Here is a 20,215-nt window from a genome sequence, read left to right as displayed (position 1 = left end):
CGGGTTGGAGGTTACCCAGACGGAATATGAGGTGTTACTCCTCGGACCTGAGTTTATTCTGCACTCCTTCAAGCTTATTGATTGTGGGGTCTCTTGAGTTCCACCATTATCCTAACAAGCTTTGCAGTACACAGCTGGGCAGTCTATGCTACTGGGCCAGTTGAGGCCTGTTTCCAAACGCTTTGATTGACTGAGTTCATGGCAAATGCAACAGCCAAGAAATGAGAGAACCATTAAGAGAAGGGGAACAACTTCAGATTCACAAAGCACCAGATGCGGATGGAATGCATCCAAGAATATTAAAAGAAAAGCTCCGTTTTAAAAAAAATGGCAGTGTTGTTAAAGGGGAAAATCTGCTGAGCTTGTTAAAAGCTGGGCAGAACCAGAAGACCAAGAAACGACTAATGTAATTCCCATCCATAAAAAAAAGGTCAGAAACATGATCTTGGGAATTATAACCCAGTTAACTCGACATCTGCAGTGGGGAAATTGCTGGAATCTATTATAAAGGAAGCGATTCAGAAGCATTTAGTAAGAATAAAGGCCAATAAATCAAAGTCAGCATAGGTTTGTGAGAGACAGGTCAACCCTCACAAATTTATGAGAATGTTTAAGGTACGTAACAGAGTTAGCGGCTAAGAGTAATCTTGTAGATATTTATCCGGACTTTTAAAAGGCATTTGATAACATTCATTGTAAAAGGCCGCTGACTGAATTGGAACTCATGGGATCACAATGGATGTTGCAAATTGGATAATTAATAGGAAGCAGAGGGGTTGTTATTGGTTTATATTGGGCATTGGTGACCAGATGAGGCGAGCAGGGATTAATTCCAGGGATGTTGCTCTTTCTAATATTTTATTAATTAGGAGAATGAGAACATTGCAAGCAGAACATCAAATTTTGATGCTGCATCCAACTCTGAAGCCAAGCATGATGGTGCATCAGGGGAGGGAGAGAGAGATGAGTGGTTTTGGGATTGTGGAGGGTACTGGAGCGATAAATATTGTGAGTGAGGGGGAGGAGAGAGTGAGAGAAAGAGAGATGAATGGTATCAGGATTGTGGAGAGCGACTGGAACAATAAATATTGTGTGAGTGAGAGATAGAGAGAGAAAGAGAGAGGAGAGTGTTGTCAGGAGAGAAATAGAGGGAGAGAGGGGGAAGGAGAGAGAAAAAAGAGAAAGAGAAAAAAGAAAGGGGGAAGGAGAGAGAGAGATGAGTGATGTCAGGATTGTAGGGGGTACTGGAGTGATAAATGTGTGTATGAGAGAGAGAGGGGAGAGAGGAGTAATTTAGAGATTTGGGATCTACTGTGATAAATACTGTCTGTGAGTGAGAAAAACTTACTCAGGAGTGATGTTGGCATTGTGAGGGCTATTTGTGTGTGTGTGTGTGTGTGTGTGTGTGTGTGTGTGTGTGTGTGTGTGTGTGTGTGTGTGTGTGTGTGTGTGTGTGTGTGTGTGTGTGTGTGTGTGTGTGTGTGTGTGTGTGTGTGTGTGTGAGACTTTTGCACAGTACCATAGACAAAGGAGGATGTGGGGAGTCTTGAACCAGAGGGCAGTGTCTTAGAATACAAGGACACCCATTTAAACTGAGATGATGAAGAATTTTTTTGCCAGAGGATAGTGAATCTGTGGGATTCATTGCTGTGGAGGCTGATAGATTCTTGATTAGTAAGGATGTCAAGGTTATAGGAAGAAGGCAGGAGAATGGGGTTGAGAGAGAAAATAAATCAGCCGTGATGGAATGGCAGAGCAGACTCGATGGGCCTAGTCACCGAATTCTGCTCCTATGCTTTATAGTCTTCAACAATGGCAGCCACAATGATCTTTAAAAATGTCCTAGAACAGGGGTTCCCAACCTATTTTTATGCCATACACTAATACCATTTACCCCGGGTTCAGGTCCTACAGGGAAGGAAATCTGCTCTTCCATTTTACTGTCTTGCGGCCACATTTCTGGCTGTCCAGCTAAGTTCCATTTGCACAAGATAGTTTTCTTTTGTTGCATCCAGCATTGTTTTGCTTGAGTTTTGTCGCACTGTCTGGGGAAAGATCAATGTTTTTGGGCCTTGCTTAAGATGTATTAGAGACCCATACGATTAAGCAGCCCTGAAACAAACCCTTTGGTCCAGCTTGTCTAATATGACTAAGAATGGTAAATCGGTAAATTTAAAATGAGGTACAGAGGAAAGCATTGTTTTGCATGCCTTGCATACAGATCAATTCATCACATCAGTGCAATGAGGTAGTACCAAGAAAAACGTCAACAAGGTGCAGGATTCCCAAAGAGTCTAATTCAATTTTCCTGCATTTGGCCTCTGGTCCTTTCCCATACTATCCAATTGTTTTTGTTATGTGCTGTAATTGTACCCAGCTCGACCACTTTCCATAAGACATGGAGACAGAATTAGGTCATTGATCTCTCCATCATGGCTGATTTATCATCCCTCTCAACCCCATTCTCCTGCCTTCTCCCCGTAACCTTTGACACCCTGACTAATCAGCACCACTTTAAATATACCCAATGACTCAGCTCCCTGGCAGCTTGTTCCATATACCCACATCCACGTAGGAGAATTTTACCTTTAAATCTTTCTCCTCTCACCTCAAACCTGCACCCTCTGGTTTTAGACTCTCTTAACTTGGGAAAAGGATGAATGCCCACCTCGTACGACATGGCGTATAATGAGGATAACCCTCAAAATGTTGTATATCTCTACTGCTTTCATATTCAGGTGACTATCTAAAAGGCTCTTAAACTCCATCAGACTGCCTGCTTCCATTATTAACGCAAACACGAGGAAATCTACAGATGCTGGAAATTCAAGCAACACACACAAAATGCTGGTGGAACGCAGCAGAGTTAGTCCTGACGAAGGGTCTCGGCCCGAAACGTCGACTGTACTTCTTCCTATAGATGCTGCCTGGCCTGCTGCGTTCTACCAGCATTTTGTGTGTGTTGCTTCCATTATTACTCCTAATACTCTTCCAGGTAGCTACCACACTGTGCAAAAAACTTGTTCATATTGTCCAATCCAAGCAGCATCCTGCTAAACAACCTTTGCATCCTCTTCACAATCTCCATCTCTACTAGACTCCTGGATTTTGATTAATGGGTTTCCACTTGTGTAAGGCCTAAATGCCATGCTCCGGTTCCTATTTTATTCTGCTGACGAATTCATTGCAGCTTCCCTCGCCCTGCAGTTAGCTCACATTGCATTAAGGTGACACCATTTAAACAAAGGCGTTAGGCTGAAGTGTGAGGGGGGAGTCCCACTGCTGTAAGCCAGATGTCTGCGGAAAATTAACCAGGCATGAAGAATGACTGATGAAGGGGGTCCCTGAGCTAACACAAGAATAGTGAAAAGTATTAAGGCCGGTTTGGAAAAGGATAAATGTTACAATACGTAGGAATCTTGGAAAGGGGATAATAAAGGAAAGTAAAGGAAAAAAAACAAAGTAGTGATCAAAAAGTAATCAAGATCTGATACAATCCCTCTGAAAAGCTGGAAAGACTTAGCTTGTAATCTTTCCCATCCCCGAACCTTCTTATTCTGGCTTCTTCCACGTTTCTTTTCAGTCTGATGATAGGTCTCAGAGTCCCCCATTGGGTGAGTGGTGCAGGAACCTCGGGTCCACACCACCAGTTTCGGGAATAGTTGCCCAGCATCCATTGGGCTCCTGGACCGGCTTTACTTGCTTCAGTGCTGAACTGGCTCTGTGGCAGTGGGCATACTTTTAGGGACTCTGTGGTTCCTGTTGTCTGCATTATTATTTGTTCCCTTTTTTACTGTTTGCAAACTTTGATTATGGGGCAAAGGCAGAAGAATGGAATTAAGAAGGAAAATAAATCAGCCAAAATGGAATGGTGGAGCAGACTCGATGGGCTGAATGGCCCCATTTTACTCCTATGTCTTATAGTCTCCATAATCCAGCTTCTCTAACACAAAATGCCCTTCCACCTGTCTTGGTATCATCTGCAAATCTAGCCACAAAGCCATCAATTCGGTCATCCAAATAATTGACATGTAGCATAAAAAGAATCAGTCCCCACACCAATCCCTGCGGAACACCACTAGACACCAGCAGCCAACCAGAAAAGGCCCTCTTTATTGCCAGTCTTTGCCTTCTATCAATACTCATATCATTACATGACATCAATCTTCCTCATAACATCTCAACTTCCATTTTCAATGCCCTGACTGATGAAGGCCAGCATGGCAAAAGCCTCCTTCACCACCCTGCCTACCTCTTTCAGGGAGCTACGTACTTGTCCTCCGAGGACCTCCTGCCCAACATCACTCCCCAGGGTCCAGCCATTCACTGTGAGTCCTGTCTCATGGACACACATCTGAATGCTGGCCAGATCTAGTCATTTGGGCTGAGGAATCCAGGCCACATGCAGGGATCAGTGAGTCAGTGAATATCATCAGGACACCTGGTCCATATGGGGTGCCTGAATATCCAAAGAACTGAGAGGGAAAATATGAGGCCACGACTGACATTTTTAGCAGCTCTAATAACAAGTGGAGCTGCAACTGGAGATTGTGGTATGTGATCCCGGATTTCAGATGTACACGGAGTGAGTGATTCAGCAGCCTGTCCACTGCAAGATACTGCCCTGTATGTTTTTAGGGTTGTAACTAAGAAGGCAAAGTAGAACTCAGCACAGTAATCGGTGCTGCTGTAACACACACAAAATGCTAGAGGAACTCAGCACGTCAGTCGGCGTCTATGCAAAGGAATAAAGAGTCGATGTTTCGGGCTGAAACTCTTCATTCCTTTCCATAGATGTAGACTGACCTGTTAAGTTCCTCCAGCGTTTTGTGTGTGTTACTCTGGATTTCCAGGATCTGCAGAATCTCTTGTGTTTATAATCCGTGCTACTGTGCAATTCTTAAACTCAGCCAGTTCCATCATGGGCACTAGCCTCCCCAGCATCCAGACATCTTCAAGGAACGATACCTCAGAAAGGCAGCATCCATCATTAAGGACTCCCATCACCCAGAATATGCCTGCTTATTGCTATTTTGTGTGTGTGTGTGTGTGTGTGTGTGTGTGTGTGTGTGTGTGTGTGTGTGTGTGTGTGTGTGTGTGTGTGTGTGTGTGTGTGTGTGTGTGTGTGTGTGTGTGTGTGTGTGTGTGTATACACACACATACACTTCTTACTGTATTGCACAGTTTTTATTATTATGCATTGCATTGTACTCTTGTCACATAACAACAAATTTCACGACATATAAACCTGATTCTGATTCAACTACATTTAACCCAGATTAGGGATTTAGGATTGTAGTCTGCAGGGCAGTTGCCGCATTTACAAGAAGATTAGCTTTATTTGTCACATATACTTCAAAACATACAGTGAAATGCGTCGTTCTGAAAAGCATTTTTCTGGGCAAACTGCAATTGTCACCCTGCTACCGCCGCCAACCGAGCATGCCCACTCCGTACTAACCCTACGTTTTTGGACTGTGGGAGGAAGCAGGAGCACCCAGAGGACACCCACATCGTCACGGGGAAAACAGACGAACTCCTCAGACAGAGTAGCGGGAATCGAACCCTGGTCAGCGATTGCTGTAAAGTGATTGCGCTAGCTGTTAGGCTACCACGTCACCCATCTACACGTTTGTTCTGCTTTCCAGAGCTGCTGTGTTCTGCTGGTAGTTCACCAGGGTCAGAGTTAGAACATTACAGGTCCTTCACTCCATAATATTCTGTCAACCTTTTGGTCTTTGAAGATCAATCTAACCCTTCGCACCGCATAGCCCTCCACTTATCTATCATCCATGTGTCTAAATTCCTCGTTTATCTCCCTCTATCACCACATCTGGCAGCATTTTCCATGGATTACCACCCTGAGTTTAAAAAAAACTACCTCTGATATCCCTCTTATACTTCGCTACAATCACCTTAAAATTGTGCCCCCTTGTAAACCGTACAACACAGTACGGGCCTTCGCTCCACAATATTGTGCCAAGCTTTTAACATAGTCCAAGCTGAATCTAACCTTTTCCTCCTAAGTAGTCCAAAGCCCATCATTTTTCTTACATCCATGTGCCTGTATAAGAGTTTCCTAAATGCCCCCAGTGTATCTGCCTCTACCACCACCCCTGGCAGGGCTTTACACACACCCACCGCTCTCTGTGTAAAAAAAAACCTACTGCTGTCATCCCCCTAAACTCTCCTCCACTCACTTTAAACAGACGTCCTCTGATATTCGCCATTGTTGTCTGGCATTCTCTCTATCTATGGCTCTTGTCAGTTTACACCTCCATCAAGTTGTTTCTAATCATTATCGTACCTCCCCTTCACAGCTGAAAGCTAGTAGATGGTTTTTCTTTATTTATTGAATTAGATCCTCCCTCAATCTTTTAAACTCCAGTGAGTACAGGCCCAGAACCCTCTCGTACTTCTTATTCTGAGGCTGTGCCCCCAGCTAGGCACTCAGCTTAACCGTTAGAGATGGGAGACCAGAAAACCATAAGTTATAGGACCAGAATTAGCCCATCAAGTCTGATCCACTATTTCATCATGACTGATTCACTTCCCTCTCAGCCCAATCTCTTGCCTTCTCCCTGCATCCCTTTATGCCCTGACCAATAAAGAGCCTATCAATCTCAGCTTTAAATATACCAAATTACTCGGGCACCACAGCCACCTGTGGTAATGACTTACACAGATTCACCACTCTCTGGCTGAAGAAATGCCTCCTCATCCTTCCTAAATGGATGTCCCTCTATTCTGAGGCTGTGTCCCCTTGTCCTTGACCTCCCCCCCCCCCCACACCCTACCTTAGGAAACATAGGAGAGTAAGGTAGAGAGATGTTTCCTCTTTTCAACATCTGACTGTTAGCTTTATTCAGAGGGTAGCAGGTGCTGAATTTCTTCAGTGGATAGTTTTCTTAATGGTTAGGAAAGAAACCATAGCTTGGCACACTTGGTTAGGAGTCTGTTGATGCCCAGGATTGGCTCTGGGCCTGTACACGCTGGATTTTAGAAGAATGAGGGGGATCTCATTGAAACATAATGAACATTGAACGGCCCAGATCAGGGGTTCCCAATCTGGGGTCCACAGACCCTTCAATTAATGGTAAAGGTCTATGGCATAAAAAAGGTTGGGAACTTTGGCCTAGATAGAGTGGATATGGAGGGTATGTTTCCTATAGAGACCAGAGGGCACAGCCTCAGAATACAAGGACATCCCTTTAGAACAGAAATGAGGAGGAATTTCTTTAGCCAGAGGATGAGGAATTGGTGAAATTCATTGCCACAGATGGCTGCGGTGATTAAGTCATTGGATATATTTAAAATGGAGGTGATAGGTTCTTGATTAGTAAAGGTCCGGGGAGAATGATTTGTGAGGGATAGTAAATCAGCCATGATAGTGTGATGGAGCAGAGTGAGCCAAAAGGCCTAATTCTGCTGCTATATCTATGGTCTTATTAACCAAGGAATGATGCTTGTTCCTATTGCGATCTTATCCTTTTTCTCCATTGATAGCCGGATGAGGAGTGAGACAGGTGGGAAATATAAATAGGCAGGTGTGGTTTAAAAATAGTCTGGCACTATCCACAAAATGGTCCAGCTGGTCGAGAAGGAAGGTGACCTTTGCACCAGAGAACTGTAAGAGGTTTGTGATACCCGTGAGCTGCAGATTCCCTGCATGCCAAAGTCCGGGTTGTGTTGCTGTTGCAGAGATTTGTTGTGCTGTTCTGAACACTTGTCAGCCCTTTTGGCCCAGTTCGTAATTGATGCAAACTATTGTCGGGGTCATGCCAGTCACAAACCCAAACTCAATAGAGACGGAAAATGTGCAAGGTAGACATTTCAAAGGCTCTGAGCTTGAAGGAACGTCGTTGCAATTTGACATAAAGTCTTTAGAAGGGCATCTGAATTGCCTCTAAAAAAGGCACAACTTTCTTGAGGATGCCTTCAACAGACCTTGAGGTTATCAATGTAAAGATTTATTGGAGGTTGAACTAAGACAAAATATCTGAAGTTTGATCTGCAAAGTGCGCATTTGGGTCAAATATTTTGCATTTTGAATCAGTAGCAGTGGAAACTAGTCTTTCAATTGAAATTAATCTGGAAAAAAATATCAGTTCTAATGCAACGTCATAACGTCCCTTCGTCTCCTTGGCCCTCTGAGTTTCTCCAGTGGTCTGTTGGAAAATACTACCCGATTGATGATCATCACTTTCTGGCTACATTGGAGCAGGAGTCCTGGTGTTGAGGGAGATACTGTCACAACCACGGACATGCTGCAGAGTCTGAGTGCTCTTGCAGGTGGGCAGCTGATAGAGTACGCCAGTCATGAACAGCAGAATGCCCTCATTCCAGACAGTTAGGATTTCTTTCTAACTGTATTTACCCTGCTTCAACACGCACAAAACGCTGGAGGAACTCAGCAGGACCGGCAATGTCTATGGAAAAGAGCACAGTTGTTGTTTTGGGCCGAGACTCTTCAGAAGGACAGGCCTGCTCGCTTCATTTTATTTCAATCTTGTCAAACCTTGATTGAAGAACAGTGACGACAATGCTCCCTGCTTTCCATAGTCCATGTTCCGGGAACGAAGAGAAGTGATTTAGATAGACCCTGTTGAAGGAGAGGTATTAGTATCTTTTTAGTTACTACTTTTGAGCTGCAGTGACTTTAGTTAGTTTGAGAGTTTTAATTAGTGTCCCTGTTTGCATAGTTTATTGTTTACCTTTTGTTCTGTACAGTTCTTATTAAAGCTCACTAAACTGTTCATTCACGTTGCATCTCTCCCTCTGTATTTGGGCCGTCACTGAACTCCTGTCAGCAGGCTGCTGTCGAAAGAAGGAACCCGTACACACACACACACGCACACACACTCTCTCTCTCTTTCCCCCTCTATCACCCTCTCCTCCTCTCCCCTTTCCCCCTTCCCCCTCTCCCCCTCTCCCTCTCTCCCTTTCCCCCTCTCCCCCCCTCCTCCCTCCTGTCATGGGACTTGGAGAAGTGACACGGAAGATTGTACACTGAAGCAGTGAGCTGTTGGTCTCCCGCACCCGTTTGTTGCAGGAGTGACCTCTCTCTCCCTCACTAGTGAGAGAGAGCCTGTCTGAGATACCAAAGTGTTAGGTAGATTGTAGTTTTTTGATGGACTCTGTCAAGGTCTCTTTGGGGCTTTGCTATTGCTTCTGCTGGAGCAGGTGGTGGGGAGGGGAAGGAAGAGGTTTGATACATTTGCTGCCGGGGAAGGGGAGGGGAGGATTTGGGGTTCTGATATTTCTGTCGTTCATTCTTTCTTTTCTGTTTTGTGGATATCTGTGAAGAATAAGAATTTCAGGTTGTATGCTGTATGCCTTCTCGGATATTAAATTGAACCATTGAAATTGTTATTGGATAAAGCACATCACTCACGGAGACTACAACCAAATTCCTGGGTGCCATCATCAAGAAGGAAAGTTGCTCCCTTTAGTCCATGAAGGAAAGGCTTAAATTGAGAAGAGTGCTTGATATTCCTGGTCCTGTATCGATGGAGTTCAAAAGAATGTGGTGGGATCTCATTGAAACCCACCATACTGAAAGGTCCAGCCAGAGTCGACGTATTGAGGACTTTTCCTAAAGTGGGAGAGTTTAGGACCAGAGGGCATACCTAGAATAAATCAGGGGTTCCCAACCATTTTTATACCATGGACCAATGCCATTAAGCTAGGAGTCTGTGGCCCCCATGTTGGGGACCCCTGGAATAGAGGGTCATCCCTTTAGAATGGAGATGAAATGTAACTTTGGGTGGTGAATCTGTGGAATTCATTGCCACAGATGGATGTGGAAGCCAAGCCATTGGGTGTGTTTAAAGCAGAGATTCATAAGTTCTGGGGGAGAAGGTGAGAGAATGGGGTTGAAGAAAAATCAGCTGTGACTGAATGTTGAAGCAGGCTCTCTAAGTACAGTCGACATTTCGGGCCGAGACCCTTCGTCAGGACTGACAAAGGGTCTCGGCCCGAAACGTCGACTGTACTTCTTCTTCTTGATGCTGTCTGGCCTGCGGCGTTCCACCAGCATTTTGTGTGTGTTGCTTGAATTTCCAGCATCTGCAGATTTCCTCGTGTTTTCATTTTCCTGATGCTCTCTTAACCAATCATCTTTTTCCTCTCACTGTAACCCTCTGCTCCCTAGTTTTAGACTTCCCTACCCTAGGGAAAGGAATGTGACTAACCGTGTTATCTATAACTCTCATGATAACTTTCTACAAGATCTCCCTTTATTCTCCTACATTCCAAGAAATAAAGACTTGGTCTGGCCAAGCTCTCCCAAAACCTCAAGCCTTATAGTCCTGGAAAAATTCCCCATGAACTTTTTCTGCACTCTTTCCAATTTAACCTCCTCTTTCCTATGATTGGGTAACCAAACCTTACAAGGAAAGGTTAGTAAGCTGGGGCTTTTCTCTTTCGAGAGAAGGAAGATGAGATGTTTCTAGATAGAGGTTTTCAAGATGTTAAGAAGCATATAGACAGCCAGAAACCTTTTCCCAGGCAGGAAATGGCTAGTACAAGGAGTCATCGTTTTAAGGCCTTTGGAGGAATGTATAGGGAGGATGTCAGAGACAGGTTCTTTACAGAGAGTGGTGGCTGTGTGGAATGCCCTGTCAGGGGATGATGGTAGATACATTAGTGGCATTTAGGAAACTCTTAGATGGGCACATGGATGAAAGAAAAGTGGAAGGCTATGTGAGAGGGATAGGTTGATGTTGGAGTCGGTTAAAGGATTAGCACAATTTTGTGGGCCGAAGGGCCTCAACTGTGCTGTACTTTTCCATGTTTTAAAACTGTTTCCTGTACTTCCCAATGTAGCCTCATTAACAATTTGTTCAATTACAACATGATTTCCCAACTCCTATGCTCAACACCGTGACTCATGAATACCAGCCTGCTAAATGCCTTTGTCACCAGCATTTCAACCTATGACACTGTTTTCAATACGCTAAGTTCAAAATTTATGTACTGTCAAGCATGTGTAATTGCTGATTGGTAATGTTTCACTGCTAAGGCTAATGTAATGGCTTCTCTGTAATGTTAACTGCTGAGGTAATGGTTTCTCTGCAGCAGAAATGTTTGGGTTATGACTGGAGATAATTATGCATGTTAGCCAATCAGGATTCTGTTGCCCTGTCTGGTGATTCTGGAAGCTGTTGGTTTTGGGGGCTTTTGCCAGAGGGTGAGAAGGGGGATGAAGAGAGAAGACGCGAATGGAGAGATTCAGTAGGCCACCAGATGGAGTGGACCCCGAGCGGGGGTCCGAAGGTCAGCAATGCTCGGAGGAGATCGAGTGGTGGAAGTCAGACTACTGAGTGAGCTCCAGCGATTGTGCACAGACTGTTTAATAAGATTGGCGCCCTTTTTCTTTTATATTTTGTTTCTCTGCTAACCACATCGTCAAAGTAAGAGTTATAAAGCTTAATCATTTAATCGCATATTGTGTACTGTTTGTTATTTCGGGATACTGATTTGTAACAGGGAACACATCGCGCAGCGTCCACCCAATCGAGATTTCTTAAATTTGGCCGGGCAGGGGGGTTATCGCCCCCGAGATCAAGCCACTAGGTGAAGCGAGTGTTACACATGTTTATGTCATCATGTACTACCTTGGGATTCATTTTCTTGCAGGACTGACAGGAAAAATAAGTAAATACAACAATATGCATAAACAATGACTGACAAATAACCAATGTTCAAAAGAAGACAAATCATCCAAATAATTTAAAAAAATATATAATACTGAGTTCTAGAGTCCCTGAAAGTGAATCTATAGATTGTAGAATCAGTTCAGTGTTGAGGTGAAGGAAGTTATCCACGCTGGTTCAGGAGCATGAGGGTTGTAGGGTTTTAACGATCCCTGAACTCTTCTATCTCAAGATGAATTTGGATAGGTACATGGACGGAGGGATATACTTCAGGTGCAGGTCAATAGGACCAGGAAGAATAATAGCTTGGCACACACCAGATGGGCCAAAGGGCCCTTTTCTGTGTTGTGGTATTTTATGACTCTGTGATTATCTGCCTCCTCTGGTTCCTGACTTCCTGCCTGAGAAACACACTGTTTCCGTAATGATTCCATTAAAACCTCTCAGAATGTTGCAGGCCCCTGCTAAATCCCCTCTTGATGTTCTCAGAACACAGCCAGCCACCAGAAAATATAACTGGCCCAAGGTGCTGTAAATGTGTCACAGCGGTAAGTCCTGGCAATGCAACGCGGTTGGTGAATTACTGTATTTTTATTACTGACTGCTTCTGAGGGTCTTTGCAGGATCTGCAGTTCCTTCAGCTGCCCCCACCCCATTCACTGGGGTGAATTCACCCCATTCACCTTTGTTTAGCATTGTGTTTGAAAAAGAACTGTAACTTCACTGTGCAATTATCATGGAGCAGCACGTACAAAACGTTGGGGGAACAGAGTAGGTCAGTCAGCATCTATAGAGAGAGAGAGAGAGATGAACAGTTGGCACCTTGGACCTAGACTCTTCATCAGGACTGGAAAGGAAGGGCCAGCGGTCAGAATGAAATGCTGTGGGAGGGGAAGGAAGGATACAAGCTGAAGGTGCTGGGTGAGTCCGGACGAGGAGGAAGGTGGGTGGGATGAAGTAATAAGTTGGAAGGAGATAGGTGAAAGAGGGAAAGGGCTGAAGAAAAATAATTGGATAGGAGAGGGCAATGGATCTCGGAATAAAGGGAAAGGGGGTGGAGAACCAAAGGGAGGGGGTAGGTCATGAGGAGAAGCTGGGAGGTGAAAGAGGGAAAGGGCTGAAGAAAAGGATTGGATAGGAGAGGTCAATGGTAGGAGGTGAGGAATCAGAGGGAGATGATGGACAGGTCATGAGGTCAGGGGAGAGGAAGAGAAGGGGTGAGAAAGCTAGCAGAATGTGGGAAAACAGAGAGTGGGGGTAACAGAGGGGAATGGTTAGAGAAATCAATGTTCATGCCAACACATTGAAGACTCCCCAGGCGAAATATGAAAAATTACTCTTTTATTCCCCTCTATCGATGCCTCCCAACCTGCTGAGTTCCTCAGGCATTTTGTGTGTGCTGCTCTGGAAAACAAAATATTAAGTGCAAAAAAGAATCCTACAAGCAGAAACAAGTCCATGGTAGTGCAGGAAGCGGACCTGCCTGCACGGACTTCCGATCCCAGACCTCACCAACTTAAGGGCCTCACTGGCCTAGAGGGTCACCAGCTCTCATCCACATGGCCTGCAGACCTCAGTCATTAACCTCGGAGTTCACTGATCCTCGACTACAGCGCCGACACACCTGACATCCATTCATGGGGATTGCTGACCTTCGATGCTGCCTGACCGTCTGAGTTTCTCTAACATTGTGTACGTGTGTGTTGCTCAAGATTTTCAGCATCTGCAGAATCTTCTGTGTCTCTAATTTATAACCGAGCACTCTGGAAGACTGCAGATGTGGCCTCATACTGTGCGGTTCCTATGACTTGAAACGTCCTTGTGACCACTTTCTATTGTGCTCAGTCACTTCTAGTAACCAGCTCTGATAACTCCGTGGGCTCTCTCTGCTTACTGTGACTGTGTATGTGCTTGCAATGCACGGAAGAGAGTTATTTCACCAGAACGAGCAAATTGCAGGCCAAGTGTTATCAGTTTTTTTTTGCAAAGACACTCACGGGGAAATTGAAGTTTGATTGAGTCTGTGTGGTGGGAGTTCTGACAAGGGTGACACTTCCCTGTTGATCGTAATCACAGCTCGGCTGGTGTTAGTGCATCAACACTCGTCTTCGCAGTTTCTCCCCTCAGTAAATTACAGTCTGATTTCAGTACATAATGTCCTGGCCAGAACAGTATAATATGTTAGTGATCCCGACAAGTCAATAAACGTGAAGCATTTTTGTTCAATTAATGGATTTTTGTCCCCAGCAAAAGCAAACGCCAAACAGATTGCAGCATTAAGATACACCAAGTGGCCACTTTATTAGGTACATCAGTACATCTGCTCATTAAAGCAAATATCTAATAGCCAATCATGGCAGCGACATAATGCATAAAAGCATGCAGAGATGGTCGAGAGGTTCAGTTGTTGTACTGATGAAATATCAGAATGGGGAAGCAGTGAGATCAATATGTATTGCTTTATTTGCTGGTAATGACAAATTAATTACACACAGTGGCCACTTTTACCTCGTGTACCAAATGAGTGTATGTTTGCATTCTGCTGCTGCAGTAGCCCATCCACTTCCAGGTTCAATGTATCGTGCGTTCAGAGATGCTCTTCTGCACATTACCGTTGTGATGTTTTGATATTTGAGTCACTGTTCGGCTTCTTGTTAGCGTGAACCAGTCTGGCCATTCTCCTCTGACCTCTCTCATGAACCAGATGTTCTCACCCACAGTATTGTCACTCATTGGATGTTTTTTTTGTTTCTCGTGCCATTCTCTGTAAACGCTAGAGACTGTGTGAAAATCCCAGCAGTTTCTGAGATACTCAAACCACCCCGTCTTGGCAACCAACAATCATTTCATGGACAGAATCACTTAGATTCACATTTCTTCCCCCATTCCGATGTTTGGTCTGAACAACGACTGAAGCTTTTGACCATGTCTGCGTGCTTTTATTCACTGAGTTGCTGCCACATGATTGGCTGATCAGATATTTGCATTCAGGAGCAGCTGCACGGATGTATCTGATAAAGTGGCCACTGAGTGTGTGTAATTTGCTTTTTGAATTGTTTGCTAACTACTCCTAGCAGTTGTTTTAGTTCATTGGGATTCTATCCAGTCATTGAGGCATGACTGTCTGTTCTCCAGGAGTCTTTTCTTCTTGTCTGTATTGTTTTATTTGCTCATACTGACTAATGTAATATTAATTAAGTATTTTGAGCTATTGATCGGGCTACCTTGTAGTGTAGCAAAGCCTGCTGTCTCTTAACTGTAATTTCTGGATTTGGACTTCAGGATCTGAATGAATAATCTCTGTTACAGGTGCAACAACCGAACGCAGTGTATCGTGATCACAGGATCTGATGTATTTCCGGACCCCTGCCCTGGAACGTACAAGTACCTTGAGGTTCAATACGAATGTGTGCCCTACAGTAAGTATTCACCCTTCAGACTCATCCACACTCCCTATACCTGCAGTGGGCTTGCAAGAACATGCGTCCTTAATTAGGCACATAAGAAATAAAAGGCGGCGGGGTAGCATAGCGGTTAGCGCAGTGTTTTAATCACCAGTGAGCACTGATCGGGGTTCAATTCCCGCCGCTGTCGGTAAGAAGTTTGCACAGTCTCCCTGTGACCACATTCTTATGGGTGTTCTGGTTTCCTCCCACATTCCAAGGCACTACCAGTTAGGGTTAGTGAGTTGTGGGCATATTGTGTTGGCGTGACAACACTTACAGGCTGCCACCAGCACATTCTTGGATTGTGTTGGTTGTTGATACGAACAATGCTTGTTTTGGTGTTTCAATATACATGTGGCAAATAAAGCTAATCTTTAATCTCGTGGTCATGCTATGTTGGCACTGGAAGCATGGAGATACTTGCCGGCTTCAACCATCACATCTCAGATTGTGTTGGTTGTTGATGAAATGGCAAATTTCACTCTATGTTTTGGTGTACATGTGAAACGGAAGTGAACCTCTGGAATTCTCTACCCTCGAGGGTGGCGGAGGCCAGATCATTGGGTATATTTGAGGTGGAGATTGATAAATATGTGAAGGTTTGAGGAACTGAGGGGTACAGGGAACTGGGCACTGAAGAGGTGTTGAGACTGCAGAGGAGATTTACCAGGATGCTGCCTGGATTAGAGAGCAGGCCTTTAGCTATGTCTTCTGTCATTAGAAGTGAAAGAGGATGAAAGGAGACTTGATGGATGTGTAGAAGATGATAAGTCACATGGATGAAGTGGACAGATGACCAGAGACTTTTTCCTGGGGCAGAAACGCCTAATATGAGGGGATATAATTTTAAGATGATAGTAGGACATCACACGAGGGATGTCAGAGGTAAGTTCTTTACACAGAGAGTGGCGGGTGTGTAGAACACACTGCCAGGGATAATGGAAGAGGCAGATACATTAGAGACATTTAAGAGACTCCTTGGTAGGCACGTGGATGAAAGAAAAATGGAGATCTATGAGGAGGGAAAGGATTAGATTGATCTTGGAGTAGGTTAAAAGGCCAACACAGCATTATGGACCGCAGGGCCTGTACTGTGCTCTACTGGTCTATGTTCTATTTCTGTTAGCTGAAACATTTAGCAGCATATTGCAGGGAAAATCCATTAACAGATCATACAGCTAGTCTTTATCCCTGCTGTGTATTATTCTGTAAGCAGCTTAAAATGGATGTCTTTTCGCATGTATTCATATGTACCATCTGCGGATAGGAACCTACTGTGTATATACCCAATCTCTCCATATTCTAGTTGCTATGAGCGACTGATAAAATCCTTCACATTAACCGTTGACCCACCCGGAGTCTGGTGCAGTGTTCACAGCGTCCTTCCTTCTCCTTAACAGTGTATTTCAGTTCCTTTCCCACCCCCTCAAGTCTGTTAAATAATTTCTGAGCTTTGTAGAAGAAAATATTCTCCTTTTGTTAAAGAATGTAATGAAAATTGGTCAGGCTAAAGATGATTCAACACTGATCTTTACTGTTAGAACTCCTGCATTTCAATAATTAATAATGATATGTATAACTGTAAAATGTAAAACCAAATGATATCTTCCTTTCCAGGAACACAGTGAATACTAGATTGTCAATTCTGCTCCTTTAAGCCCCGATTGACTGGGCAGGCCAGGTTAATGTAACTGCAAGCTAGTTTAATCTAACTCAAGTGCATCTAACTTCTCCCTCAGTTTAAACAGTTGCTTTAAGTAGTCTGTGTTGTTTCTCAAAAATATGAGAAAGTCTGATAGAAATCCAAAGCAACACACATAAAATGCTGGAGGAACTCAGCAGGTCAGGCAGCATCTTTGGAAATGAACATTTTGGGCTGGGATCCTTATGCAGGACTGGAAAGGAAGGGGGAAGACAGCAGAATAAAAAGGTTGGGAGGGGAAGGAGGATAGCTGGAAGGTGATGGGTGAAGCCAGGTGGGTGGGAAAAGTAAAGGGCCGGAGAGAAAGGAATCTGATAGGAGAGAGAGAGTGGACCATGGGAGAAAGGGAAGGAGGGAACCCAAAGGGAGGTGATAGGCAGGTGAGAAGAGGTAAGAGGCCAGAGTGAGGAATAGAAGAAGAGGGAAGAAGAAATAGAAGCTTCTGATGCTTAAGCTACAATCGAGAATGACAAAAGCAGTTGCAGCTTCCAACGTAAATTTATGCCGGCTTAAGTGGGTGATCTTTCTCAAATGGAAGCTATTAAAATAGCGGACAACTTCATCATGAGGTAGACCCCTCCTCAGGAAATTGATTAATGGCCCTCTTATAGAAGGTTAGACTTGTCTTTGAATTCTGCTGATGCCTCTGTTCATGAGGAATATTAGTAAGCGGGGAGCTCGAACTGACCAGTGTATTATGGAGAACCGCAGCACAGACACACGCCCTCCAGCCCATCTTGTCTATGCTAAACTATTAACGTACCTGGACTATGGCCCTTCATACCCCTCCCATCCTTGTACCAATCCAGTCTTCTCTTAAATGTTGAAATCAAACCACATCCATTACTTCCCCGGGCAGCTCATTCCACACACTCTCCACGCTCTTAGTGAAGAAGTTCCTCCTCATATTTCCTTTATGCACGTAGCCTTTCACCCTCAACCCATGACCTCTAGTTCCAGTCCCCCCCCCCCCCCCCAAACTCAGTGGGAAAAAGCCTGTTTGCATTTAGCCTATCCATACCCATCATAATTTTGTATACCTCTATGAAATCTCCCCTTGTTCTCCTTAGCTTCAGGAAATAAAGTCCTAACCTATTCAACCTTTCTCTGTAACTTCAAGTCCTGGTAACATCCTTGTAAATTTTCTCTGCACTCTTTTACGCTTATTGATATCTTTCCTGTAGGTAGGTAACTAAAACGGCAATCCGTGCTTCAAATTAGGTCTCACCAACATCTCACACATCTTTCAATTAACATCCCAACTGCTGTACTCAATACATTGATTTATGAAGGTCTACATTTGGCAGACTCTTATGCAGAAAACACACGATTTCTCATTACTCTTTGGATGACAGGTGACTTGATAGAGGTGTTTAAGATGATAAGGAGGCAGATGGACAGCCAGCACCACCAGAACTAAATGTGCCTGTTTCAATAATAATTTGTATTCTGATTGTACATTCAAAATGGACAATTTCATATTATGATATCCCATTTGACAACCTGTTGCCTCTTCACGTCACCTATCCATATCCCTTTGCTAGTCCTTTTGCATTCTCCTCACAATCTGCCAACCCACCCATCTTGTATCATCAGCTGGTTTGATCGCGATGCGCTCAGATCCTTCACTTGTGTTGGATTAGTGCCAAGATTTCATTCTGTTTTCCTGGTAGTTTTAGCTTTTTTTTAAATGCTTGTTTCTTTGTTTATATAATCACCTTTTTGTCTCTGACAAGAGTTCAATGATGGTCTAAGTATTCAGGGAACTGGAATTCCCTGGAGTTCTGGTATTCACAGAACTGGAATAAACAGTTTTAGTCAGAACTAGACTGTAGGAGGAAATTGGAGTACTCTGAGGGACTTTCCAAAGTGGTCATGGGGAGAACAGACCAATTCCTTACAGACAGCAGCAGGAATTAAGCCCCGATGACAATTGGTGCTCTAATAATGCATTACCCGAACTACTATACTACCGTGCTGCTCCTGTAACCATGAGATTTGCCCTTTGTTCTTAAACTCAAGTAACACTGCAGATGCTGGAAATCTTGAGCAACATGCACAGGCTGCTGGAGGAACTTTCTCAGCAGAGACTTGCTGAGTTCCTCCAGCACTTTGCATGTGCACATCATTTCTTACTTCCGAAGAACCTTCATGTCCATCACAAGAACATCATGTCCAGATCTAACACCTGTTAATAGTGCAGATTATAAATAGTTAACCCTCCAGTGCCAACCCCAAGAAGCACTCTGCAAGTTCCTGATTGCCAATCCGAAATTGATTTGGAATAATTAAGTGTATAATTTGGAATCCCAACTTTCTGTTTTCTGAACCGGTTGCTGAAACACAGCGGATTTCACTATATTCGTAATGCCTGGACGTTCAGTGGCCATTTTGTTAGATACCTCCAGTACCTAATAAAGTGGCCACTGAGTATACGTTTGTGGTCTTCTGCTGCTGCAGCCCGTCCACTTCAAGGTTCAATGTGTTGTGTGTACAGAGAAGCCTTTCTGCACACCACTGTTGTAACACGTGGTTATTTGAGTTACTGTCGCCTTCCCGTCAGCTTGACCCAGTCTGGTCATTCTCTTCTGACTCTCATTAGCTAGGTGTTTTCATCCACAGAAATGCCACCCACTGGACATTTTTCATTTTTCACAACATTTTCTTTAAACTCTAGAAACTGTTGCGTGTGAAAATCCCCGGAGATTGCCAGTCTCTGAAATACTCAAACCAGCCCATCTGGCACCAACAATCATTCCATGGTCACTTAGGTCATATTTCTTCCCCATTCTGATGTTTGTTTTGAAGAACAACTGAACCGCTTGACCATGTCTGCATGCTTTTATGTATCGAGTTGCTGCCACCTGATTGGCTGATTAGATATTTGCATTAATAAGCAGGTGCAAAGGTGTACCTAATAAAGTGGCCACTGGGTGTAGACCTCTTTGCAGACCTACAGAACCAGACAAGTCTCTTTGGTCCACTGTAACTAGGTTGACTTTCCTGAAACATTCTAACTGTTCATCCAGCCATTCCTAATCCAATAGTTGTTTCATTCTTTTGAATTATTTGATAGGTTCTGGGGACTTCTGAGAGATTGTCTTCCAGATGAGAAGAACTCAGTCAATCAAAAGAATTATTCACCTTATCTCAATCAGTCAGCTTCATTTGCCAATTGAATTACATCTGTGTCCTTTGCACATTGATTGCTCTGCCAGCTTTCACTAAGTTATTCCATTAAAAGTCCTCCCATAATTCTACCAGCTCTGTGCAATACAAGGAGTGATTGATAAGTTTGTGGCCTAAGGTAGAAGGATTCAGTTTTAGAAAACCTAGCACATTTATTTTCAACATAGTCCCCTCCTACGTTTACACACTTAGTCCAGTAGTCGTGGAGCATACGGATCCTT

General features: G+C 43.9%; 1 protein-coding gene across 15 annotated transcripts in view; it reads left to right on the top strand.

Moving 5' to 3' along the window:
* Positions 1-20,215, top strand: part of adgrl2a (adhesion G protein-coupled receptor L2a) — an 852,977-nt gene that overhangs the window by 679,848 nt on the left and 152,914 nt on the right. For all 15 annotated transcript variants that reach the window (XM_073062547.1, XM_073062548.1, XM_073062549.1 and 12 more), the window contains one exon: positions 14,967-15,076. In XM_073062547.1, coding sequence (XP_072918648.1) covers positions 14,967-15,076 — 110 coding nt within the window. The remainder of the gene's footprint in view (positions 1-14,966; positions 15,077-20,215) is intronic.

The sequence above is a fragment of the Hemitrygon akajei genome, chromosome 12 (genome assembly GCF_048418815.1).
Source record: "Hemitrygon akajei chromosome 12, sHemAka1.3, whole genome shotgun sequence".
In the NCBI taxonomy this organism is placed as follows: domain Eukaryota; kingdom Metazoa; phylum Chordata; class Chondrichthyes; order Myliobatiformes; family Dasyatidae; genus Hemitrygon; species Hemitrygon akajei.
Note: the sequence above shows the minus strand (reverse complement) of the source record. Positions and strands in the feature narration are given on the sequence as shown.